This window comes from Microtus pennsylvanicus, chromosome 7, assembly GCF_037038515.1.
Source record: "Microtus pennsylvanicus isolate mMicPen1 chromosome 7, mMicPen1.hap1, whole genome shotgun sequence".
Taxonomy (NCBI): Eukaryota; Metazoa; Chordata; class Mammalia; order Rodentia; family Cricetidae; genus Microtus; species Microtus pennsylvanicus.
The window spans coordinates 80,954,934-80,982,526 of NC_134585.1; the positions used below are offsets into that span (position 1 = coordinate 80,954,934).

The 27,593-nt window shown below is 38.9% G+C and overlaps 2 protein-coding genes across 2 annotated transcripts in view; one reads left to right on the plus strand and one right to left on the minus strand.

Moving 5' to 3' along the window:
- Window positions 1-27,013, minus strand: part of Stpg2 (sperm tail PG-rich repeat containing 2) — a 365,571-nt gene extending 338,558 nt beyond the window's left edge. Inside the window, exons 1-4 of the mRNA XM_075978987.1 lie at window positions 26,633-27,013; window positions 21,662-21,774; window positions 15,244-15,372; window positions 11,547-11,711 (exon numbers count right to left, since the gene is read on the minus strand). Coding sequence (XP_075835102.1) covers window positions 11,547-11,711; window positions 15,244-15,372; window positions 21,662-21,774; window positions 26,633-26,741 — 516 coding nt within the window. The 5' untranslated portion in view covers window positions 26,742-27,013. The remainder of the gene's footprint in view (window positions 1-11,546; window positions 11,712-15,243; window positions 15,373-21,661; window positions 21,775-26,632) is intronic.
- LOC142854855 (arginine/serine-rich coiled-coil protein 2-like) lies at window positions 17,114-18,997 on the plus strand. Its single transcript, XM_075981233.1, has one exon. It carries the CDS (start codon window positions 17,228-17,230, stop codon window positions 18,533-18,535), a length of 1,308 nt encoding a protein of 435 aa, XP_075837348.1. The 5' UTR covers window positions 17,114-17,227; the 3' UTR covers window positions 18,536-18,997.
- Window positions 27,014-27,593: the final 580 nt, after the last annotated feature.

The following is a 27,593-nucleotide window of genomic DNA, read 5'->3' on the forward strand; positions in this document are numbered from 1 at the left end:
GAGTGCATCACAGCTGAAACAAGGCTTTGAAAATAACTTAAAGTTAGACTACAATGTTTTTGTTAAATAGCTGAGGTGAAAAACCCGAGAAGACAAAGTTTTAGAAAAGCATATAGTTGAATGAGAAACTCATTAAGGTAAGGGAATAAGAAGAAAGCAACCTGACTATCATTGGCTGATGTGCATTTTTGCTAGGATTGCTTGATGACCAACAGTGGTGATTAATTCCTTATACCCATTTCTGTCCTCATGCCTGGTACTGTAACCCTAATTTCAATATGAGAAACTATTGAAGAGTTTAAATCTCATCAATAAATCTAAAGATTTAAAGTAGAACTGATTATTTTTCATGTGTAAAAGTTTACATTTGTAATTCTTTTAAGATTCCTTATAATATTGCCTTTCAAGATAATTAATAAAGTGATTGGTTCTTTCTTCATAACTACAAAAAGGCAGCCTGCCAGTAAAAGAATATCTTGCTTGTTTACACACTGTTAATCTATAACAAGCTGCCATCCTGGTCTACAAGAGCTAGTTCGAAGAAATGCTCTAAAGCTACAGGGAAATTCTGTCTCGAAAAAACAAAAATAAAAATAAAAATAAATAAATAAGCATTGATAAAAATCTGTATTATTTTGGAGCCCCTTCTAATAGAGCATAATACCAATAATATATAAAATGGGCATTGTCATGGCTGTGATAGATCACACTGGTTATAATAATCAACAGAAAGCACCATTTGGCAAAGACTGCAAGGCCTGGTGGGACAGAAGCTGTTTTCACTGCAAATAGTGCACAGGAAGCACAGAAGAGAGCCCTCAAAGACTTCAAGAAAGACCCAGGAAACGAAATTCTACAGAAGGCTAGAAGTCCTCTTATTTGATGAACACCAGGAAATGTGCTGTTATATAAATAAAAGGATTCATTCTTTTTTTTAATTTATTTATTTATTAAGGATTTCTGCCTCCTCCCCACCACCGCTTCCCATTTCCCTCCCCCTCCCCCGATGAAGTCCCCCTCCCTCATCTGCTTGAAGAGCAATCAGGGTTCCCTGACCTGTGGGAAGCCCAAGGACCGCCCACCTCTATCCAGGTCTCCAAAGGTGAGCATCCAAACTGCCTAGGCTCCCACAAAGGCAGTAAGTGCAGTAGGATCAAAAACCCACTGCGATTGTTCTTGAGTTCTCAGTATTCCTCATTGTCCGCTATGTTCAGCTAGTCCGGATTTATCCCAGGCTTTTTCAGACCCAGGCCAGCTGGCCTTGGTGAGTTCCCGATAGAACATCCCCATTGTCTCAGTGTGTGGGTGCACCCCTCGCGGTGGATAGAAATAGAAAACACTATCTATTGAGTGAGGTAAGCCAGACCCAAAAAGAGGAACATGGGATGTACTCACTCATATTTGGTTTCTAGCCATAAATAAAGGACATTGAGCTTATAATTCATGTTCCTAGAGAAGCTAAATAAGAAGGTGAATCCAAAGACAAACACATAGGCATCCTCCTGAATATTAACCTTCATCAGGCGATGAAAGGAGACAGAGACAGAGACCCACATTGGAGCACCGGACAGAAATCTCAAGGTCCAAATCAGGAGCAGAAGGAGACGGAGCACGAGCAAGGAAAAAGGATTCATTCTTATCTCTTCTGGAATGACTTTAGTATTGTTTATATCTCACTATACTTGAATTACTTGAGCTACAGATTCCTTCTTATAAATTACAACACAAAGAGAGAGTCATCATCTCTTCAGTGTGGGCACTCAGCCTTAACATCATGCGTGATGGGTGAAGGAGTCCTATAAAGCATTACATCAAAGGAAGATATATTGTTATTATTGTCATTAAAAGTAGGGGTTCCAATTGATATATGATGATGAATCTCAGCCACTTATCAGATCCTTGAAAGAAAAGTCTATGAATAAAAAGTGAAAGAGATGTCTACCAAGCTCTGTAATACTGTGTGTGTGTGTGTGTGTGTGTGTGTGTGTGTGTGTGTGTGTGTGTGTGTGTGTTGAATGAGCTGCCATGCTATGGGACTCCTAGGGATAGCAAAAAAGGAAAATAAGAAAACTTAACACAAAAGGAAATAAGGAAAGGTATCTAAAGGCCTTAAAACAAGGTTACGTGAATTACTTTAAAGTTCTTCAAAATGGCTTAATAGTGGCTATGTTCTCAAAAACTAATGTCAACTCTTTAACTAAAATTTTGAGCTTTTATTTGAAAGTACATTAATCCTAAGCTATTGCAAACTCCATATTATGAGGGTAACTTTCACCTTTCACCTGGAGGAAGTGCTTGATGGTGTCTCCTTGGCATCATCATCCCTTTGAAGTGACTAAAAAGGGTCACTTAAACACAAGCATCCATTACTGTGACAGTTATTCAGTAGCTAACATGACTCCTGAGAAACCCAGATGTAGATATGCTGGACATAGAATGCTCTGCATCCAAGGCAGGGTAGAAGCCAGTTGAAAATCCAGGGTAAATTCTGATGATAGGAAAACCATCATTTCCCACTTACGCTGCATTTTGTTTATAATTAAAAATGAAGCAAAACTTCATAATCATACAGACATGTCCTAGTACAAAAATATGGCCGTGTTGATTATCTTAGATATTTGTACTGAACACAGCAACGTATCTTATACATTCACCCTAGCCTACAGATGTATAAAAAGTTAAAACTTTTATATCACATTTTTAACCTTACAAAGATCATAAATGAGGTGAAGTAGCTCAGGCCTTTCATCCCAGCACTTGAGATGCAAAGGAAGGCAGATCTGTGAGAATCTGAAGACAGCCTGACCTGCATAGCAAACTGCCAGGCCAACCAGGGCTACACATTAAGGAAAAAAAATTCTGTCAACCACCATCCTACTGTATTCGGAATTAAGCCTAAGTCTTTAAATGTGCTACTTAAGTGTTCTATCACGGAGCTACACACCTAACGAAGGATTGTATCAACACAATTTAGAAACTTGAGTAGAAATGTGTCCAAGAAGCATTCTTCAATACTGAGATTTTACAGTTCAACCTCTGAACAATTCATAATGAAATCCTTTATATATGCATACATACATTCACACAGGCACACACAAAATTTAAGGCACTAGCAAAATAATTTTCCCATATGAACAGTAAGAGGCACACTTAAACCATGTGAACAAACAGCTACCAAGCAGCTCATTAGCCTCTATGGCACTCGGTAACCGTTTAGTCTCAAATTTAACTTGAAAGGCTTAAAAAGCAAAACCCAAAGGATAAATTGATGCACATTTAATCCTCAATCACACGTGCTTTCATGTTAAGAATTGTTGCCAATGCCAATTTCAAGGTCACTGTCCCTGTGGAAAGTTACCAACCAATAAAATATGCTTTAATTGAAGCAAACTCAGCACAGAGCTGTGACACTTTAAGTGAATGCTTTCATGAAATTTGAAAAAGAATTACTGACTGCCACTCTGACTGACAATTAGATGGATGAAGAGGGGACTTTCACCCCTCATCTTTCCATCATTAAATGTGGAAATAGACTTGTGGAGAATGAGAAGTGTTGAGGTGCATCAGATGAAGACGGATGGGATGCTCTGTGGCGGCTCAGAGGTCAGCAGCGTGATTTCACTTCCAACCTCCTTGTGGAAAAGAAGATCTAGAAATACATCTCTAGCTGTTACTTAGAAGTGAGAAAGGCTGTGCTTTATCTTTCAAAATGTTTTACTAAATAAATTATATACAGAATTTCTCTGCAGATAAACTTAGCTGAAATATATCATTTGTCAGTTATAAAACAATTCTCTATCTAAGCTTTACCATATACCTTCAGGAGATATGACTTATTCATTAGAAAAATGCACAATAATTACCCATCTATTATATTATTTTGCTAATGCTTCATTGTGTTCCTACCTGGACAGTGACACTAAATACAGTACTATCCCCAAAAAGGATAAAAAAGAACTGCAAAGAAAAATCAGAAATTTCGATATGATTTGATTGAGCATTGCTACAGTATTATTTACACAGCGGTGTCAGAATCTGTTTTCTGCAGAAGCAGGAAGAAATGGTACCTTCTGCTACCAAGCTTTCACCCACTCTCAAATGCAGGATGCAAATTTCAGACTATCCAATAAACTTGCAACTGAGCTTTACTGAATCTTCCTAAATACAGAGAAAGATGCCTTTAAGTTTTTATATGGCTTGCTTAATTAAATTATATTTATACTTGTAGACCAGTAAATTATTAGTGGGAATGACTCAATGATTACTAAAATAGGTCATCTACTAAAATGGGTCTATCCATGATCTATTATAATAATTTTCTTGTTTTCTATGAATAATTTGACCAGAAGTAAAGCTTATAAGTCGGTATATTAATTATTCATGTGAAAAAATATTATGAATCTAGAAAAATCTTAAAAGCATTACTAATAAGTAATACGTGTATCTTGCTAATATATGACAAATTATTATAAAACAAAGAAATAGTTTACCACAAAATTCTTCCACCCAAGGATTAATGAACATCATTGAAGAGATATGGAAGATGGCAGAATCCAGAAAACAAGGAAATCTGCTGTGAGATTGTGCCTTTTAGCTATGATAGGGAAGCAGTATCCATAAAACCTCAGCAGCATGGCTTCCTAAAAAAGAACTGGACAATTCCAACACCAGTTGACATTCCAACATAGATGAGGGAAATTTCACAGGGCCCCAACCCTAGATGAAGAGGCACAGGCAATTAACAACTACTGAGAGAGGGAGATTAGTCTTCCCCAGGGAAAAGCCCCATCTGATTATCCTAGAAATATATACATGCAGGAAACACAGAGTGGATGCCGCAGGTTATATTTATATGTTTATTCAGTATGTATATATGTAACAATGGTTAAAGAAGAGTAAACTGTGAATTCCAATGAAACACAGGTAGGAGGAGGGAGAGGGAAAATGCTCTAATTATCTTTTAACTAAAATTTTAAAAATATATTGTAAGAAATTCTGAAGAAATAAAATAAGTATGGCTGGCCAAGCATATGTGAAAGATTTCAAGTCCTTTGAACACATACATAGCTGGGTCATATAATTTTAGCTTTGTGAGGATTCTCCACAGTGATTTCTAGAGTATCTGGATAGGTTTACAGGTAACATCAACAGAAAAAGGGGATTATCTTTTCTCCACAATCCCTCCAGCGTCTGTTATCTGTTGTTCAAATGATGTTTGCCATTCTGACTCAAGTAAGATTAAAAACTCAGAGTTGTTTTAACATACATTTCCCTAATTACGAAAGATAATTTTTCAAGATATCTCTTAGCCATTTTTTTTCTCCTTTTGAGAACTCTCTGTTTGCGTCCCAGGCCAGCCTTACTAACAGGTCATTTGCTTTGGCTCTTTGTGTTTTGTGGTATTTATATATTTTGGATATTAATCCTATTTCACATGTATAGCTGTCTCTCCCAAATCTGTAAAATACCATCACCCAGTTGATTTCAGTTTTCTAAAACCCACGTGTCAATTGCTGGCTTTAGTTCTTAGGCAAACAGTGTCTTCCTTATTCAGAAAGTTCTCTCTTAAGAAACACCTATATCCCATAAGGCACTGCCTGTTTTCCTCTATCAGTTTTTGATGTTTTGGGGTTTTACATTTAGGTCTTTGATCTACTTGGAGCTGGTTTTTGTGAAAGGTGATAGAGATGGCCTGACTTGGTTATTTTACATGTGGACACCTTGTGTTCTTATTTGTAACCTTTTATTTCTTTCCTGTCTTGTTTTAAGTAAGACACTGAACACTGTATTGATTAAGAGTGGAGAGACAAAAAATACTTGTCTCATCACATATTTGAAAGGAAAGTCTCTCAATCTGTCCCCATTTAGCACAATGTTATATACAGGCATTTTTTCATAGATATCTTTTACTTGGTCATGTTCTTTCATTTTTTATTTTATAGAGCACTTGGAGAAATATTCCATCTTCTATGAAAGGTTAGCAAGATTCAGCAGGGAACATATCTGAACCCTGACTTTTCTTGGTTGAGGGGTTAGAGAAGTGTACTTTTTGTTGTTGATGATGATGGTGTCTTAAACCTTATTTATTGGCTGTCTTAGTTAGGGTTTCTATTGTTGTGACCATATCCACAGCAACTCTTATAAAGGAACCCATTTAACTGGGGCTGCCTTACAAGTTTCAGAGGTTTAGTGTTGTAGAATATTATTTTAAGGTATATTACTTTTGTTTATGCTCCGGAACATTTGTTTAATGATGCAAAGATGTGTTTGATTAAATAAAATTTACCTGTAGTCAGAAGGCTGAAATCAGCAACTAGCTGACAGGAAGTTGTAGGGAGGAAGCAGGTGGAAAGGGGTTTTTAAGAAGGCCACGAGAAGCATGAGAACTTCTTGAGAGAAGCAAGTTTGTGAGCTAGGTAAGCTGCTTGCTATTCAGCCTTTCTGGAGAGCAGGATTCTACCTCAACCTTTGAATACTGAGTTCTTTAGAGAGACAGAAATTTAAATAGGTTCCCTTTGTAGCACTGAAAGAGTGTGTGCCTGAGGAAATGGAATTTCCTCAAGCTATGGCTCTTGCAGCCTAACCATTGCTGGAAGCAGCAGAACTACAGTTGCTGACTAGGACAGCCATAGCTCAAAAAGCAACAACAATTAAGAACAAAGGACAACAGTTTAGTCTATTATTACCATACCAGGAAGTAAGGCAGCAGGCAGGCAGGCATGGTGCTGGTAAGTTCTCCATTTTGATCCACAGGCAACAGGAAGTGAACACACTGGGAAATGCTTGAGCATATGAGACCTCAAAGCCTACCCCCACAGTGACATACTTCATTCAACAAGGCCATACTCCAACAGGTCACTCCTCCTAAGAGTGCCAGTCCTTATAGGCCAAGTATTCAAATATAAGTCAGTGGAGGCCATACCTATTCAAACCACCACGCTGTCATAGGTCTTTTAGTTTGTTTATATCTTCTTGATCTAATTTTGCTAGATCACATAGGTATAGGAATTTATTTCTTCTGTGGTTTCCTTTAATTGATTCTTTGGGAATTTTACATCATGCACCCTGATCATGCTTATTTCCCAATCCTTTCATTTCCTCCCAACTAAAAAAAAATAAAAAGTCCAATTTGTGTTATCCATATACTCACTGGAATATGGTCAAACTCTCAGTGGCCTGTCATTCCTCCACCTCCCCAAGAAGCCATCAACTGTGCATAGTTAACGTCAGCATCCTTATCACACTCCCTAAGAGTTCTCTTCAATGGCTTCTTATTTAGGCTGTTACACTTTCACAGGGTAGGTTGGAAGGTAGGGTTTGTCACAGAAGCCTACGATGTCTCTCCCTCTCAATTGTGTGACTACAATCATTGATATCACTGCAAAAGTGGCTTCCTTGCTCTTTACAGCAAACAAATTACACAAGTCATGGGCTTCCACATGATTTCTGGCAACAGCACAGAACCTGGCTGCAGTAGGAACATGGACCCAGACAAGGCCTTCAGAAGTAGCCTGAACCACAGACATCAACTTGGCCTCAGGTGGCAGTGCAGTTCATTCACAACAATATGGCCCCCAAAGGCAATTTTCAGAGTACCTTCTAATGATTGTCCTGATTTCATGAGAAACTGTGATTACATTCTCTTTTCTATCTCTAATCTTATTTAGTTATTATTTTTATGCATGTGTATGCATGCATTTGTGTGTGTGTGTGTGTGTGTGTGTGTGTGTGTGTGTGTGTGTGTGTACACGCTCGTGTGCGCAGGGGCACATATGTGCAGTTGCTCACTGAGGCTATAAATGGGAGTTAGATTCCCTGGAGCTACAGTTACAGATGACCCTGAGCTACCTAATGATGGCAGTTGCTTTAGAAAGCTCTAGAAAGGCAACAAGACCTCTCTTAACCACTGAGTCATCCCTACAGCTCCCTTGTCTCCAGTTTATTTAATCTGAATCTTTTCTTTCTCCTTCTTTTGGTTATATTGGGCTATTTATTTAATATCTTTTATTTTATTGTCACTTATTTATATTTATATGTATGCCATGGTGCATGAGGAGATAAGAGAAAAGCATTCAGGAACTGGTTCTTTCCTTCGGCCACAAAGGATCTATGGAGTTAATTCAGCTTTCCATGCTTAGTGTGAAGCACCTCTAACTACCTAACCATTTCACTGGCACCCAGAATTTTTAATATAAACAGTCATAGCCATAAACTTTCTTCTTGGGGGGGGGGGTCTTAGGTATATCCCAAAGATTCTGGTAAGTTGTGTTTTTCCATTCATTTGACTCTAAGAACTTTTGTTTCTGCCTGTTTTCTCAATGAACCACTGGCTATTCAAAAGCATAATGTAGAGAAGTGCTACAGGTTACCACATTTGTGAGGTAACAAACAAACTTGAACAAAAAAACTGGAAACAAATTTGTCTTCAGAAATGAACAGATATTCCACCAGTAGCAATGCAAAGCAGTCTTACATGGGTCTATACCATCAAACCCTCAAGTCCAGAATGAACCTACACCTCCTTATTCTACCTCTTGCTAGTACAGTAGTTCAAGACCTACAAATAAAAGCTTAAATCTTCTCAAGATTGTTTTTCTTTGTTATTCTCAGTTATCAATTTTAAAACCATTAATATTTTCATTACATCACAGCATTATAATAAGTAAATATATTGGGGTAAGGAGAGTCAGGTTCTTTGCTGTGAAAAAGGGACAAGTTAGAAAGGCTATGTTTTCAGACTGTAAACAGAAGTATATTTATAAGGTCAGACTCAAAGCTAGTGGTAGTAAGCCTTAACTATTCATTTCTAACTCTGTCCTCAGGTGCCTTCAAAGCAATGATACGATCAAATCTCTACCGAAGAAAACAGGGTCTCTTAAAGAAATGGCTAATGAGAAACTGGGGAGGGAAGAAGTGATATGACCTGCCAAATGTGCAAGGTGATATGACATTTCAAAAGGACACAGTAGCAAAGTATAGGGACTTCCCAGAATAAAATATGAGATAAGTTAAGGTTCAAAAATAAACAACGAAAGTAATAAATTATAATATTTTTTAATTAATTAATTAATTTATTTATTAAGGATTTCTGCATCCTCCCCTCAACCGCCTCCCATTTCCCTCCCCCTCCCCCGATCAAGTCACCCTCCCTCATCTGCTCCAAGAGCAATCAGGGTTCCCTGACCTGTGGGAAGCCCAAGGACCGCCCACCTCTATCCAGGTCTCCAAAGGTGAGCATCCAAACTGCCTAGGCTCCCCCAAAGCCAGTACATGCAGTAGGATCAAAAACCCACTGCGATTGTTCCTGAGTTCTCAGTATTCCTCATTGTCCTCTATGTTCAGCTAGTCCGGATTTATCCCATGCTTTTTCAGACCCAGGCCAGCTGGCCTTGGTGAGTTCCTGATAGAACATCCCCATTGTCTCAGTGTGTGGGTGCACCCCTCGCGGTCCTGAGGTCCTTGCTCGTGCTCCGTCTCCTTCTGCTCCTGATTTGGACCTTGAGATTTCTGTCCCGTGCTCCTCTGTCTCTGTCTCCTTTCATCACCTGATGAAGGTTAATATTCATGAGGATGACTATGTGTTTGTCTTTGGGTTCACCTTCTTACTTAGCTTCTCTAGGAACATGCATTATAAACTCATTGTCCTTTATTTATGGATCCAGCAATACCACTCTTGGGAATATACCCAAGAGAGGCCCTATCATACAACAAAAGTATATGTTCAACTATGTTCATGGCAGCATTGTTTGTAATAGCCAGAACCTGGAAACAACCTAGATGCCCTTCAACGGAAGAATGGATGAAGAAAGTATGGAATATATACATATTAGAGTATTACTCAGCAGTAAAAAACAAGGACTTCTTGAATTTTGCATACAAATGGATGGAAATAGAAAACACTATCCTGAGTGAGGTAAGCCAGACCCAAAAAGAGGAACATGGAATGTACTCACTCATATTTGGTTTCTAGCCATAAAGAAATTATAATATTTTAAGGAAAACAGAAATGCATGAATCTGATATAAATACATAAGTGAGAATGAACCTAAAATTCTCTTTTAAAATATTTTAAAAGTGCCAAAAACAGACATTATAGAGAAGATGCAGTCAGAAAGCCAACATTTGATAAGTATCACACTAAAACATTCAAATATCATTAGTAGATGATAAAACTTGTAGATGAAGAATTTCCAGGGACAGTTTGACAAGAAATAGGGTAACTACATAGACTTAAAGTACCTCTCCAAAAATACCTATAAATTCAAAAGGGAAAAATAGTAAGTTTATATGAAACAAAATTAGAAGATAAGACCATTACTTGACGTCATCCATATGTGATAACTGGGCAGACATATTATTTCTCTTTCTGTAACCCACTGAGAACTCCTGCCAAAACTGTAGCATCTGTCATATCTAGATGATGGCTGCATTAATATCTGTCCTTATTGCTGCAGTATGTGTTTGACAATGTTAATAAATTACAATGAAATATTTTAAAGTTTTTAACATTTCAAAGCATCTAATACCCTCAAACTCCTCAGGATGTGTCTGTTCACAAACGAGATAGTTTCTGGAGTACTTGATCCTAACAAATGAATACTGTATGAGAGTGCGGGCAGTAAAATCATGAAAAGGCTGATCTTTCAACTTTCCTCAGGTCTAGACTTGATTTCTATCATTTCCTCACTCTGATTCCTTCTCCCAAAGCCAATAAATGTATAAAAATACAGTAATATCAGAGTACTATATATTTCTGCCTTGTCACTGAGTAAAATCATACTTACTATTTATATTCATTATATGTTTTTGTTTGTTTGTTTGTTTTGTTTTTTGTTTTTCGAGACAGGGTTTCTCTGTGGTTTTTGGAGCCTGTCCTGGAACTAGCTCTTGTAGACCAGACTGGTCTCGAACTCACAGAGATCCATCTGCCTCTACTTCCCAAGTGCTGGGATTAAAGGCGTGCGCCACCACCGCCCGGCTCATTATATGTTTTATGAACAAATCATGTACTTCAACTGGCTGAATGAAATTTTGACAACTTACTATACTGACAGTTAAGATCTCCAAGAGATGGACCTGATAAACCATATTTGGTATTTCAATCACAGAAGCTTCTTTTTCTTTTTTACACTAATTTTTGCAATGAGAACGACTGACACATTCTCAAATAAAACTTTTATAAATAAAGTGTGCAAGACTGCCTTTAAAAGCAGGGAGAAAGTCTGCACTTCATCTGTACACAGGGCTGAAACTAGTAGCTGCCACTGTTCCTTTTTACTGAATGTGGAGTCCGACTACACACCCCAGATTTCCAGGTGGCTAAGATTAGCCATCATTGAGCTCTAGCTTCCAAGCCTGGCCTAAAAAGCTTTCATCCATTTTCTCTGTTCTCTTCTGCTAGCCAGAGGCAAGCACACATGTAGGAAGAGAAATTCTGCAGTACACAGCCACTGAAAATCAGTGTTCTGACTGTTACTTAACAGTTGCTGTCGCATGAATGAAACGTACAACAGTAAGCAGTCGTCCATCAGACGTTTGCTACTTACAAACTGAGGCTTGTAGTACGCTGGGCCTATTGTGTCATCACCGGCAGGTGGTATGCGCTTCCTGATACTGTCATCGTCATTGAGATGATAGCCATGTGACTTTCCAGGAGAGGGAATTGAAGGAACATCAATACTCCTGAAAACTGCAGGTGTCCTAGAAATTTTCTTTAAACATAAAATGTTTGTAAGGAAGACATTTTATGTTATTCAGAGACAAGAAGAAAGAATAAGAACAAAATATTATAATTTACTAAAGGCAATCATTAAATATAGACTTAATGAAGTATATAATATTAACCAAAAAAATGTCTTATTAAAGGAGTGCATTCAAACTTTAGCACATCTAAAGTCATAGACACTGTTAAAGCCACCATAAAAATCCAAGGATTTACTTTTTTGTTGTTTTTTGTTTTGGTTTGTTTTGGTTTGGTTTTTGGTATTTAAAGTCAGGGTTTCTCTGTGTGACAGTGCTAGCTGTCCTAGAACTCACTCTGTAGACCCGGTTGACCTTGAACTCACCGAGATCCACCTGCCTCTGCCTCCTGAGTGCTGGGATCAAAGGCATGCACCACACCACCAGGCTAAGGATTTACTCTTAACTTGGTCAGCTATTTATCTTTCTTAGTAAAGCAAAAAGTACTCATTTTAAAAATGATAAATAACACAAGGCATTGCTGCAGCAACATCAGACACTATGAGAGTGTCCACTATACAGAATAATCCTGAGTTCTTTCCTTTAGTTCATTTAGTAACATTTCCAGCCTTCATTCCCTGCAACTCTTGACCATCTGCGTATGACCTGTAACTTGTACACATGTGCTAACTGTACAGGCTACAATGCAGAAAAATGTCTATGAGATGACGCTAAAGTGGATGGAAATGAATCAACCCCATTTATACCTATGGTATGCATCAGGTGTAAATATGTAATAAATAATAAAATGTAGGCTTTAATTCTGAAAGGACTATGGCAAAATTGACAATCTTTATATTAAGTGAGAGCTTTTTTGGAAAGCTTTTACTTCCATGGAAAATAAACAGAAGTATAAGGGTATATACTTTTTAAAAGTATATATCAAACAAAACATGGCCATTTAAAGGATTTAGCTGTGTAGAGTAAAATAATGTGAGATTATGCTGATCACTGTATTTTCTGGACAAACAAATGAATGCCATGGTGTTTGCACACATGTCACACACAACAGAAAAGCTGCACTGCTAGAGATGCTTTTCACTAGAGACATCAGCTAAGCAGTGGCATTTAAAAAATTACAAAATTAAAACAAGAATGCATTAAACAGTCTTCTTTCTATTCAGTACTCTCAAAAAGGACACATCAAAGGTTTCAAAAACAATAGCCGTTCCTTCCTGGAGATTCTGTTCATGTTCGTCTCTCAGATCTTGTACTTCCCAGTCCACAGAACACTGCACTTCCCTCAGCCTACCCTGCCAATACACACTGCAGTCTGTGACCCAAGTGCTGTTCCACGAATACAGTGTTTCTAACCACCATGGGAATTCTTCTTTAGCACCAAATGAAATCATTCTTCTACTCCTCCAAAGATCCTTTCATTTTGGGATACTGGTGATCCTTTTATTATGGCTCTAAAGTATTTCATCAGCTATATTGTCCCAAATGTTGCCCCCTACTAAAACTGTGCTTCTTGTGAATTTCCCTTCTATGTAATAAAGAATGTCTAGCATTATGTTCATTAAGTGACAGACATGGTCATTCAGCAATGTTTGACAATCAGTAAATGAACATTTATCTTGTCCTTACACATGAAGAAAACTCAGTCTCACCTCTGCACTGACATTATTCAACTAAGACCTTAATCCTAAAATACAAGGGCTCTTTTCTCAGAACTGTTGAAAATATGATTAGTTTGAGCTATGTGAAATACTTGGGATAAAAATATAATCCCTCTTAATAAAAACATGGCCAAGCCCACATTAAATAATGTTATTTATTTCAACAGTGTATGGCTTTGGTACAAAAATAACTGATTCTGTAACATGAATTTATTTTTCCAAATGCAGTATCTATGACTCTCTTACAGAAATTCGTCACTTCAAATAAAATAATCTTCCTTTGCCTTCCATAAAAAACAATTCTGTGTCACTCATAAAGCACTCCATTCCCAGAATACATGTTCTATCTTTTGTTTTGTTTTGTTTTGTTTGTTTTGTTTTTTTATTTTTTTAATTTATTTATTTATTAAGGATTTCTGCATCCTCCCCGCAACCGCCTCCCATTTCCCTCCCCCTCCCCTGATGAAGTCACCCTCCCTCATCTGCTCCAAGAGCAATCAGGGTTCCCTGACCTGTGGGAAGCCCAAGGACCGCCCACCTCTATCCAGGTCTAGTAAGGTGAGCATCCAAACTGCCTAGGCTCCCCCAAAGGCAGTAAGTGCAGTAGGATCAAAAACCCACTGCGATTGTTCTTGAGTTCTCAGTATTCCTCATTGTCCGCTATGAAGGTGAATCCAAAGACAAACACATAGGCATCCTCATGAATATTAACCTTCATCAGGCGATGAAAGGAGACAGAGACCCACATTGGAGCACTGGACAGAAATCTCAAGATCCAAATCAGGAGCAGAAGGAGACGGAGCACGAGCAAGGAACTCAGGACCAGGAGGGGTGCACCCACACACTGAGACAATGGGGATGTTCTATCGGGAACTCACCAAGGCCAGCTGGCCTGGGTCTGAAAAGCATGGGATAAATCCGGACTAGCAGAATACATGTTCTAATGGCACTCGTCAAGGCTCATCTCCAAACTCCACTGTCCCCTTTGTCTTCTAGCAGGCAGCAGCCTTTAGATCCCTATGCATTTCAATGCATGATCACTCATCTGTCGCTTTTGAAATCTTGTCTTGAAATAGCAACTACCTCTGTCCCCTATCTCAATTGTCAGCTTTCTTCCTTCAAGGAATCATGTTTTTGTTCTGTGTGGTTCTAAAGAAAGAACTCAGGGCCTCACACAGGCTGGGTAAATGCCCTCCAATACCAGGTGACACCTTCAGCCCAGGAAGCATGCTAATATTATTGTTTTGTTAACAGGTATTTGCACACAGTCACTAAAAAAAGTAAACTAGAGGGGCTGGAGAGATGGCTCAGAGGTTAAGAACATTGCCTGCTCTACCAAAGGTCCTGAGTTCAATTCCCAGCAACCACATGGTGGCTCACAACCATCTGTAATGGGGTCTGGTGCCCTCTTCTGGCCTGCAGGCATAGACACAGAATATTGTATACATAAATAAATAAATAAATAAATAAATATTTAAAAAAATGTAAACTAGATAGATGACCAGGCTTTAAATCTCTCTTCTTCCTGGTCAGTGCATGTATTGTAGTTACAGAATAGTCGAGAATAAGAAAGGAACTCAATGATGTAACTCAAAGGTTGAATTAATTATCTAGCACATACAAGGCCCTGGGTCCAATCCCCAATCATAAAAGAAAAAAGACTAAAGAAGGAAGTACGATGTTAATACAGTTAAAAACTACAGTTTATAAAAATTATTTAATATTATACTTATTTTATAATTAAATGAATATTAAATAATAAGTATTTTTTTCTTTTTTCAACATCAGACAAACAGCTTAGGATTTCCTTTTTATGCTATTTAAAAGTTATTAGAAGCATAACTTAAAAAGTGACACATTGCAGATGTTCTTTAGTGTGGAGTACCTGTCTGCTCCTGGTGCACAATGTCCCAGGATAAGGTCGAACGTAGCTTGCAGGTCCTGGACCATCCAAAGTAAGCTTCTTAAATCGTTTCTCTCGGTTTTGCAGACTACAGCCTCCTTTTATTTTATACTAAATTGAAGGTTGAAACTTATGAAGTAATTCAGGAAGTACTTAATATTTCCTGTTTTATAAATATAAAATATTAGCCAACAGTTTTAAAATGGAACCTGAGAAAGTTAAGACCCTCAACTGAAAACAAGTTTTTCTAAAAGAGTATACTGAGATAACAATTGTAGTTATAACTTCTGACTCCAATCTCAGACCAAACTTTACTGTACTTTATGGTATTCTAAGGTAGTACTATAAAGGAATCAAAGACAGGAATTTCCAGCCTCCCAAAAAGGGTCAAAATAGACTGTGCTGTAGACTGTGCTGCATATCAATGGAAAAATGGATACTTATGAACTGAATTTTCAGAATATTTCAGCAACAAGTCGGGCCTTCTGTGCTGACTAGTTTTATGTTAACTTGACAAAAGCTAGTCACTGAAGAGAAAGAACCTTAAATGAGAAAATGCCTCCATAAGAAATGGCTGTAGGCAAACCTATTGGGCATTTTCTTAGTTAGTGATTGATGGGGGAGGGCCCAGCCCATTGGGGTCACCTAAACTGGTGGTCCTGGATTCTATAAGAAAACAGGATTGAGCAAGCCATAAGGTCTAAGCCAGTAGCAGTACTCCTCAATGACCTCAGCATCAATTCCAGTCACCAGGGCCTGGCCTTCAAAGATGAACAGTGATGTGTAAATGTAAGCCAAATAAACCCTTTCTGTAGTGATATTAATTTGTGTTTAAACAAATAAAGCTTCTTGAAGATCAGAGTGCAGAGCTAAGCCATTAGAGGCCAGGTAGTGGTGGCACACACCTTTAATCCCAGGACTGAGGAGACAGAAGCAGAGGGATCTCTGTTAGGTCAAGGCCACCTTGGACTACACTGATCCATCTAAAAGAGAAAACAGAGCTCACACAAAGGTGATCCCAGCTTCTGTGATCACACACCTTTAATCCCAGCACTAGAGAGGTGGAGACAGGGGTGATATGGCTGGGCGGAGAGAGGAATATAAAATAGGAGACAGGAGCTCAATGCAGTCTGAGGACCAGTGCAGTCTGAGGCAGTCAGTCTGAGGACGCAGTCTGAGGACAGGATCACCCCTTTGGTCTGAGCATTGGTAGAAGTAAGAACTCTCTAATGACTGGTACTCTGCTTCTCTGATCTTTAGCATTAACACCTATATCTAACTCTGGGTTTTTATTATAAATACCAATTAGAATTCATGCTAATGAATTCTGGAGCACAACTTTTGGGGTACACATTCATGAGAAAGCCATCTGTCCGTGGCTTTGCAGCCACCTGCAAAGCCGGAGCTACACACAGCCAGAGTCCTTCCCCTACTGGCTAGGCTTTCCTTTCTTCTCTCCTGGTGGGCTTTCCCTGGGCCCCCTTCTCTGGCTGCTGCCAAACTAGGTCACCGCCTTGAAATTCAGTCAGGCTTGTACTGTTCTATGCAGCAGCAATCAGCCTCACATCTTCATCTTCATTGTCGGCAGATTTAGTGAGGAAACTGGGAATTCTTAAAGGGAGGAATTGGTTAAAAGAGTAATTTCCTCTGTTAAAAAATGGAAAACAATTACAACAGAGAAAGTTAGATCTCTGTATGATTGTGCAATGCTTGCACTTCCTGCTTACTCAGTAAATATTATTTCCTTCTTGGGTCTCTGAGGTTGTTGAAGATTAGGTATTTGTAGTTTTTCTTGTTTACTAGATGCAGAAAATAAATTCACTTAAAAAATGTAATGTATAGATCCCTTTTGTGCCATCCGAGTCTCTCGCGCTAGGGATCTAGTCTGTGGCGAAGCTTCGGGGCGGCCGGTACTGTTGAACGCGTCCAGCAGAAGCGCCGCCTTTGTGGCCGGGATTCAGAAACAATGGCGGCTACTGATACAGAAAGAGACGGACTAGCCCCGGAAAAGACATCCCCGGATAGAGAAAAGAAAAAAGAGCAGTCAGATGTATCTATTTCTCCTAGAACCTCAAAACATCACTATTCAAGGTCACGGTCAAGGTCAAGAGAAAGAAAACGAAAATCAGATAATGAAGGAAGAAAACACAGGAGCCGGAGCCGGAGCAAAGAGGCAAGAAGACATGAATCCAAAGATAAATCCTCTAAGAGACATAAGTCCGAGGAGCACAATGATAAAGAACATTCTTCTGACAAAGGAAGAGAGCGATTAAATTCATCTGAAAATGGTGAGGACAGACACAAACGCAAGGAAAGGAAGTCATCACGAGGCAGAAGTCACTCAAGATCTAGGTCTCGTGAAAGGCGCCATCGAAGTAGAAGCAGGGAGAGGAAAAAGTCTCGGTCCAGGAGTAGGGATCGAAAAAAGTCTCGATCTAGAAGCAGAGACAGGAAGAAGTCAAGATCTAGAAGCCGAGATAGAAAACGAAGGATTAGAACACGTTCCCGATCAAGATCCAGACACAGGCATAGGACTAGAAGCAGGAGCAGATCAAGGAGTCGAAGTCGAGATAGAAAGAAGAGAATTGAAAAACCAAGGAGATTTAGCAGAAGCCTAAGCCGGACACCTAGTCCACCTCCCTTCAGAGGTAGAAACACAGCAATGGACGCCCAGGAAGCTTTAGCTAGGAGGTTGGAAAGGGCAAAGAAATTACAAGAACAATGGGAAAAGGAAATGGTTGAAAAGCAAAAACAACAAGAAATGGCTGCAGCAGCTGCAGCCACTGGGGGTTCTGTTCTCAATGTTGCTGCTCTGTTGGCGTCAGGAACACAAGTGACTCCTCAGATAGCTATGGCAGCTCAAATGGCAGCCCGGCAAGCTAAAGCCTTGGCGGAGACCGGCATAGCTGTACCTAGCTACTATAACCCAGCTGCTGTGAATCCAATGAAGTTTGCTGAGCAAGAAAAAAAGAGGAAAATGCTCTGGCAAGGCAAGAAAGAAGGCGACAAATCTCAGTCTGCTGAAATATGGGAAAAATTGAATTTTGGAAACAAGGACCAAAATGTCAAATTTAGGAAGTTAATGGGCATTAAGAGTGAAGATGAAGCTGGCTGTAGCTCAGTTGATGAAGAAAGTTACAAGACTCTGAAGCAACAAGAAGAAGTTTTTCGAAATCTTGATGCTCAGTATGAAATGGCAAGATCACAAACCCACACACAAAGAGGAATGGGTTTGGGTTTCACCACTTCAATGCGTGGAATGGATACAGTTTGAAAAATAACAATTTGGGACTTTATAGACTTGTTCTGATGTCAGGTCCTTGTTCACCAAACAGCTAGTATTCTAGCTTGCATGGGTGTTGCATTGACTTTAATTTATTGAAAAATACGATTTTTTTTGTAAATATCAGATCAGTGATACTGGTGTTAGTGTTGTAATCAGGTTAAACCCACTTCCATTAAACTTGACAGGACTATAGAAGGACAATATTTTTTAGTTCATGAATTCTACTTTTCAAATATATTAAAGCTTCGGGTGGGATAAAATCTCATACATAGATTTTTCTCGTGTCCGCTGTCTTGTGTACTTTTGTACTTAACCTTGTACAGTTATTTTCATCTCTTGAAGCATAAAAGAAATGTTATGTAGATGTTCTCTAGAAGATCGGGCCATTTGGTACATAATCTGCACACACAAGCTGAGCAGTGATAATAAAAATGGTTTTCTCAAAAAAAATGTAATGTATAAAGTTGAGAGACATAAAAACATAATTTTGAGTTGAGTTGGTAATGCAATTTAGAATAGAGAGTAGTCTACCAGGAGAGAAGAAAGGGAAACCTAGCCAGTAAAGCAAGAACTCTGGCTGTGTGTGCCTCCAGCCTTTGCGGGTGGCTGCAAAGCCACAGGAAAAGGGCTTTCTCATGAATGTGTACCCCAAAAGTTGTGTACCAGATGTAGCATGAATTCTAATTGGTATTTATAATAAAAACCCAGAGTTAGATATAGGTGTCAATGCTGAAGATCAGAGAAGCAGAGTGACCAGTCATTAGAGTTCTTACCTCTACCAATGCTCAGACCAAAAGGGTGGTCCTGTCCTCAGACTGCACTGAGCTCCTCTCTGCCCAGCCACATCACTCCTGTCTCCACCTCCCTAGTGCTGGGATTAAAGGCATATGATCCCAAATGCTGGAATTATCTTTGTATGAACTCTGTTTTCTATTTTAGATTGTATCAATTTTGTGTAGTCTGGATGGCCTTGAACTAACCATCTGATTCCTGAGTCCTGGGATTAAAGGTGTGTGCTACCACTGCCTGGCCTCTAGTGATTTAGCTCTGCACTCTTATCTTCAGAAAGCTTGATTAGTTAAAACAAACAAAATATCACTACACTTTGGACTCACCAAGACAGGATAGATAATGGAGTATTTTCCTCTGAAATTGTCGAATGCAAATGGACTAGACATTGTTGCTATACTCACTGCCTGTATACATTGCATATAGTTATCATATATAATTAGTTATATATGTACTTATTGTATATAGTTTTTCTTATATTAATTATAGTCCTCTTTTTTATTTTAGACAAAAAGAGGAAAATGTTGTGATATTTTGTTTTAGTGAATGTGCTGCCCAATTGCAGCAGAAGACCCCGATATTCTGGAGACTTCAGGGCCACGGGATGGACACCAAAAACAGCATTGCCTATGGTGTAAAGCCAGGCTGAGTCTAGGAGACAAGCTGTGTAGGTTGTAGAGGGTGGGACCAGAGAAGTGATTTGGGCCCTTTGGAGAAGTCCAAAGCATTGTTTTGGACTCCAGAAGTCGAATACTGACATTTACACTGTTGGACTCTGGTTTTGGATCCCAGAAGTCAGATACTGAGATTTACACTGTTGGACTTTGGTTTTGCTTTGTTCGTATTATGACTGGGCCCGTGTTCTTCCCTCTTGAAACAATTATTTAACTGATTTTGATTTTACAAGAAACCACGGTTACAAGACATTGAAATTTTAAGGGGAGTTTGGGGTTTTATAGAGACTTTAGATTTTTAAAGAGAATAATTTAAAAGTGTTTGGATTTGTAAAGACTGAGACTTGGTAAGTTTTCAAAACAGTATACAATGTGATACTGATGTTAATGCATGACTTTGGGAGAGAACAAGAAAAAAAAAGGGTGTGACCTAACGGTGATATGTTTGTATGTCAGTTGCTAAGGAGTCAATTGTGCTAGATAGTTTTATGTGAACTTGACAAAAGCTGAGAAGAAGGAAATTCTTGGACATTTTCTTAATTAGTGATTGATATAGGAGGACCCAGTTCATGGTGGGAGGGAATACCCCTAGGATGGTGGCCCTGGATTCTGTAAGAATGCAAGGAGAGTAAACCATGAGGGAGCAGCACTCTTCCAAGCATTAGCTTTTGATCCCTGACTTCCTTCAGTGATGAACACTGGTGTTTAGGTGTCAATCAAGTAAGTCCTTTCCTTCCCAAGTTGTTTCCTGTCATGGCATTTCAATGCAGCAACAGTATCACATATTGGTTATTTACAGAGAACTTTATACAGGCTTATTAGATGACAGCTTTCTGCTCATACTAGTCTTAAGAACTGCTTATTCATAGAACATACTAGAAAGAATCTTCCATGGCTTGTCATACTGCAGCTTTGGATTCTCCAGAACCAAAAAATTACCAGCAGACTAATGGCAAGTTCATTCCAGTAGAATTCCAAATGTTATAAAACTGTATTCATTGTAAGAAAATACAGCAGGATCTTCAGAATATACATTATTTCTGAGTATTAATAGTACCATTTAAATTATTTTAGCCACAGACCTATGAGGCTATACAAAAACATGAAACAAGTGAGACATAGCAATATTAAAATACAGCACAAAAAGCATACTTCTGCTGCCTACATATCATGACCATTTTTACAATTCTCAGATTTCAAAACTCATTCAAAAATCCAATTCTGCCATTCTTATGGACCACTAAAATATACAACCATGTTTTGTATCATAGCATATATAGAATAATTAAGAACACATGGGCAATCAATGTCAAATGCATTCACTTTCTATTATTTGAATTATAAAAAGAGATTTCATCAAAGAGGAATATATGAGGGGAGAATAAAATACAAGTGGCACTTTATATTATTGATACAAGAAATATGGGTTGGTTCTTATAGTTTTTGGTGGGGATTTTGTATAATGATTTTAATTGTTTTTTTTTTTTTTTTGCCTGAGATTAGCCTTGAATTTACAATGCTTGGGTTGTAAATGTGTGCCACTGTTAAGCCTTGGTTAGCCTTGAACTTGCTGTACTGGGGTTATGGATGTGTGCATCTCGTTAAGAAAACATGGTTGTCATTAACTCAGCCAATAACATCGTAAACACACCTGTGCTTGTGATACACTGTAGTCTGCTGGACCTGGAGCAGCTTTTCCAGTGTCAGAGGCAAACACATCAGCAGTTTTTCTGGAACTCAGAGAAAGAAATGGTGCATAGCCACCTATAAAAAAAAAAATCACCACTGACGCATAGTATTAGATAAGAAAGAGTTCTGAGAAAATATACTCAGAATATACATAATCATCGAGTACCCTAAGGATTAAGACTATATTTTCAGAATGAATAGTTATTTGCACAAGTTATAACATTTTTTAAATTTTCATGTAGGATCACAATTTTTATCAACATCCATTAAATATAAGACCCTATAGGAATGAACATCTTGAACAAGAGAAAAATAGAAAATTCTCTTTTCTTATGTGTGTATGTGCGTAAGAATTACCATCGTGTGCATGTTTGTCCAGGTGTGTGGACTTGTGCATAGTGCATGGGGGCCAGAGGTCAGTATCAGGTGTGTCTGTCCACCACTTTCCAGCTTCCTTGTTGAAGCAGGGTCTCTCAATGAGCCTAGACATCTCCAAAGTTTGACAAAACTAGCTTGTCAGTGAGTCTGTCACCCCAGCCCCCAGCCCCACCCTAGCTCTGCACTAAGGTTACAGGACCACACTACTGTGGTGGATTGTGGCTGGCGCTGAGGATAAAAACAAGTACAGCAAGTGCCTTAGCCACTGTGCCGTTTCATCAGCTTTCTTCTCTTCTAATTACAAGTGACCTAGCTGATAAAACAGTTTATCTATAGAAGACCAAGGCTTTGTAATTTAAAACGGCAAATACTGTCTTTTTTAAAATATACATATAAAGTTATAGAGGGTGCTAAAAATGTATCTCAGTGATAGAATACTTATCTAGAATGCACAAGGTCCTAGGTTCAATCACATCACCAAAAAAAAAAAATTAGAGAATTTAAAACAAATTGACCAAATTGACAACAAGTTATTGATAATACTTTGGCACACAGTGCTCAGTAAATATTTCCTGATTGCCTAATAAATTTCACTGGACAAGCAATCGTGGTATGGCACAAATTTGGGTAACCTAATAAATTCATTATAAGAGAAACAGGACTTCATAATGTCCCCATTATTCATATTAATCGATGTTAGGGTATACAGAAATATGTGTGGTTTAAAACTATGTATATAAAAATGAGCAATGAAAAAAAACTGGTATTCATTAATCTTCATTGAAGTTATTCAACATTAATCACACAGACTTTTCTGATAATGAACTGGAGCACAGATGGAGTTATGAATACAAGAAAACACACAAAAAACCAAAAAGTTGTAATCATAATTTCCACCAAGAAAGGTTCTCCTCTGTTTTATTTGTAGCTTTGTACTAATGTTTACATGTTTCTCAGAATCTCCGACTGTCCTAGTTTTCTCCAAACATGGGACTGAGAATGCTAAAACTAGAAAGTTCCATACAGCCAGGATGATGGATCACCGTATCATAATACTCTGCACAATCAACAATAAATAACTGGTATTATACATTACACATTTAGTTGGTCATTCCAAACACTGAGTATTTTATCATGCATATCATAAGCATGCATGATAATGAAAGTACAGTAATAAGATAAAAATCGAGTTTCAAATAAATAAGTTAGATAAAGAAACAATTATATTACTATCTGTGCTGCCAATAACTAAGGTATAAAATATAGGAGAGGGTTCTAGGAAATTCACATTAGTAGAGTTTGATTCAGGGTGTACAGTTAAATGACATATGAAGGACCAATTTTAAATGATAAATCAAACTGACAGAAAGGAGAAATTAAGAACATAGAAGGAGAAGAGATTTGAAAGGAATGAATTCAGTTTGGGATATATTGAGTTTGCTGTGCCAACAGCAAAAGATAAATCAAACTGGCACAAAGCAATAAAAATCCATTTGGAAAAAGATGTCCAGTATGTGAAGAAAAGATATGTAGTCACAATGACAGTCCCAAAGCAACGGGCATTCTTCACAAACAAAACAACTAGCTCATTGAGGCAGGCACTCATCTGGGAAAACATCAATCTGTACAACAATTACAAAGCAACTACACTCTCTGCTGTGGAGTCTCTACATTAGGATTAGATGGTATAGTAAAATCATCCTTGTTTGCATGCACATATGGGGCCATCAATAGAACCACAAACAATCTCCTCCTTCTCAAAGAAGAAATCTATAAAAGAAAACATTTAGAAGAGGTTGTCCATCTTAGACAGCAAATATATAATCTTTATAGACAACTAACATGGAGCTAATGTTGGAAGCTTTTAATTTTATAAGTGCATTTAAAAAGCAATATAATATTCCTAAAACCGTACTACAATAGACATATTTTTGGCGGGTAGCTTTTTTTAGACTAGAATAACAGTTTCTAGGGAAACTTTGCTTTGGGAAGATATGCTTCCTTCTCATATTAGTTGTGAGAAAACAAGGCACAGCTCTTGCTTTATGAGGAATTTCAGTATCTATTTTCTTTCCCAGTCATAAAAGTGCAGCAGTTCAGTCCTGCTCCATTAGGATGCAAATCCTGGATAGGTTATTCTTGATCAAATGACTAAAATATTTATTATATTAAACAGAATTTGTTGAGGAAAATGTGGAGTTACTATACTGGAGGTCTAGCCAAACAAGATAAAAAGGAGATAAAACAGGTTGAGAATAACTTCACCTAATGCTACAAAACCTGTTGCTCTTGTGAGGCTTGCTATAATAATTAAGTTATACAAAGTCCTAACATCTACCCTTCCTACATCAGCTCTTAGCATATACCTGATCTTTCATTTACATAAGAATGTACAGATCCAGTAAGAAATCTAATATAGAGATGCATGAAGGAGCATGGTAGCTGTTTAAAAACTGTCTTGCCAAGGAACTGAGCACAGAAATGGGCAGAAACACCGTTCCATCAATTAGAAACATGCTGTTCTGAGTAGTGCATGCGCGCGCACGCGCGCACACACACACACACACACACACACACACACACCCCTCTCCTGAGAGTTCCCAAGCACAGAATTTTTTAGTTTATGTGAAAGGTGAATAATACAATCCGTTAAGTTAGTATAGGGGACTTGTTGCTTGTCCTTGTTTTGTTTGTTTGATGTGTGTGTGTGTGTGTGTGTGTAGACATGTGAATGACAATTGTGGGAGTCAGTTATCAAACGTAAGCCATCAGATTTTGCAGCAGGTGTCTTTACCCACTGAGCCTTCTCACCCACCTCATAGGAATGTGTAATGTGGTTTATTAGTTTATACTTTATTACAAGGCAGTAAATAACATGATTACTGCTCTCAAGTAGTTCACGGTTTAGTGGGACATTCACATATATTAACAGTAATTACAGAATCAAACTGCTACCCAAAAGAAGTCACCATAAGTCAGAAGGGGAAAAAGTTAGAATTTTATTTCAATTGAATATCAAGAATAAATAGGAACAAGCCAGGTGACAGAGGAACACAGAATATATTAGACACAAGTATTAGCAGGTACAGAGGCACAAAAGTGACAGAATGATCTTAAGAAGATTATCAAGTTAGAATTGCTGAACTGTAGCCAAGAGTAGAAGCAATGTCCAGATCTTTGGAAAGGTGGGATTAAATGGAACACCAAACCCAAGATGAGAACATAAAGAATTCTATTGCCACTGAAGAGTCCAGATTTTTAAGCCCAGTGTTACGAAAGTACGTTTTTGTGTCAGAATTCACAGATGTGGTTTGTTTCCACCTGGACTAAAGGTCTGAGTGTTCAGGCCTATTCTTGCCCCTTCAAAGTTATTGACAGGAAGTTTGACTCAGGGTGTGGTTACTTGATGCTGTGGTCTTTGAGAAGGTGATTACTTTGTTTGTTCCTTGTATTTTGGCAAGGAAGTCTTTTTTCTTCCCTGTTTTTTGGATTGAGGCATTTAAAGCTCAGGAGAAACAAACATAGGCAGGAACAGCATTTACTGAGTTACCTTCCTGACTTTACCCTGTATCTCTGTCTTTTCTTTTGTATCTTTAATTTTTCTACCTGCCATTTCTTAATCTTCACGCTTCCCTCCAAGTATGGACAATTAACGTTGATGTTGTTACCGGGACCTGGGATACAGCAATTTTGTTTTTCAAATAATATATATTTTTTAAAACGATGAGTATCAAAATAAAGACTATAAAAGCATCACAGGTGTGCCCATTATAGGTAAATACTAAGATGTTGGGGAATAAATGCTTATAACATCTCAACTGTATTTGGTATATGTTCCATAAATATCGAGGACAGACGCAAAAAAAAAGCAGTAAAATTTGAGATCTGAAATACAGATGACAAATTTTACCATATCCAGACAAACTTCAACTAACCATAATCTGAGCAGGGATGTAAACAGAATACTTAATTCCTGGACTATTAAGGGGGGAAAAATGGCATTTTATATCTATTGAAAATGCAGGTTTAAAAAAGAAAACACTGGAATTTATATGGTATTAAATTTTTAAAAGCAGAAAGCCAATTAGAAATATTTAGTACAAGTTAAGCCCAATTCATGAACTGAAAAATAATTAGAAGAGAAACCAAATAACTACTTATCAATCCCTAGGCCAGCTCTCAAGAATAAAACTTTTCATAAAATGTAGAAAGAGGTTCTCAGTAAGTATGAAGCAGGGGATGGTCAGATAATGTCACTGTGGGGTGACGGGAGAATGAGACTATCTGTTAAGTGATAATAAAAATTAGCAATGTGAGAAAGTTATACGGTAGTAAATAAATCTAATTAAGGTGTATCTGCCTACACAGGGCAGAAGACTTGGATTTTATACATAGTCAACGGAGCCAAGGAATCCTAATCCTAGCTCTAGTGTTTTCCCTGCCTACTTTGTGCTTTGTTACACGTCTGAAGAGCGGTCCTTTGGCCCTGTGTTTAACTCCCGGGGCAGGCTGCAGGCAGGACGCCTGTCGCAGGACGCTGGCCTTAGCATCTTACCTGTGGCCGGCGGCTTAGGGAACGGTACCTGGTAGGACCCAGGCCCCACGTGCTCCTCGGTGCTGCCACCTTGGGCCAACCTGAGCAAGCGGGGAGCACGATCGTACATGGCGATGAGGAGCGGGGCTCGGGGGGAGCCTAGGCGGGCGCGGAGGAATCTGAGGCTCAGGGTACCCGGGAGCGAGAGTGCGAGCCGCGTGCTCTCCCCCGGGTCCTCCGGCGCGGACAGCGGTCACTGCCCCTGCCGCCTGGCCAGCGCCACTTCCACTCAGTATCGGGGCGCCGCTCTAGGGAAGGGACTTAGTCTGAGAGCTTCCGGTTCTGCTTCCGCCTACTCCTCGCCTCCCGGAAGCCTTCGAAGCGCGAAAGCGGCGGGAGTCTGACAGGAACGTGCGTTTCCGTCCCAGCCCTCGGAGCGTTTCCGGCGGAGCGCTCTGAGCCCCCGAGCCGGCCTGGCTTCCTTCCCGGTAGGCTTTGCGCCGAGCCGGGAGACACTGCACCTGTCCCTGAGGCTTTGCTCATCTGCGAGGTCGTTTCCTTCTTTCACTGCGCAGGAAAGTACTAGAAAGGCGTTAGAAGGCTCTTCCCTATAAATATTGGTGACTGGAAAGACTCGGGAAAAAAAATAGGAAAGGTCGGGAACCTGAAACAGGGCTTGGGGGTCAGCAAGGTCGCCCTTCACTGCTGCTACACGTGCATCCAAGGAACAAAGTCATCCCCAGTAGTAACCTGCCTGCAATCAAAACTTCTAAAGGAAACCCCGGAGCGGGGAGGGTTGGGGGTGACAACAAGCAAGAGTAAAGGGAAAGTTCACCAACTGAAGCGAGGCAACTGCAGGGGCTGAGAATGCTTCTGGTGTTGGGTACCTATAAATGGCAGCGTTGCTGAACAGTGAAGGCATTGAAGAAGCCCAAGTCACTCTCGTTGAGCCTCTTAACCTTCAGCAACAGGAGCCTGGCTT

Bases quoted from the DNA above. Each gene is read 5' to 3' on its own strand.
- LOC142854855 (XM_075981233.1), top strand. From the start codon at position 17,228: ATGGCGGCTACTGATACAGAAAGAGACGGACTAGCCCCGGAAAAGACA.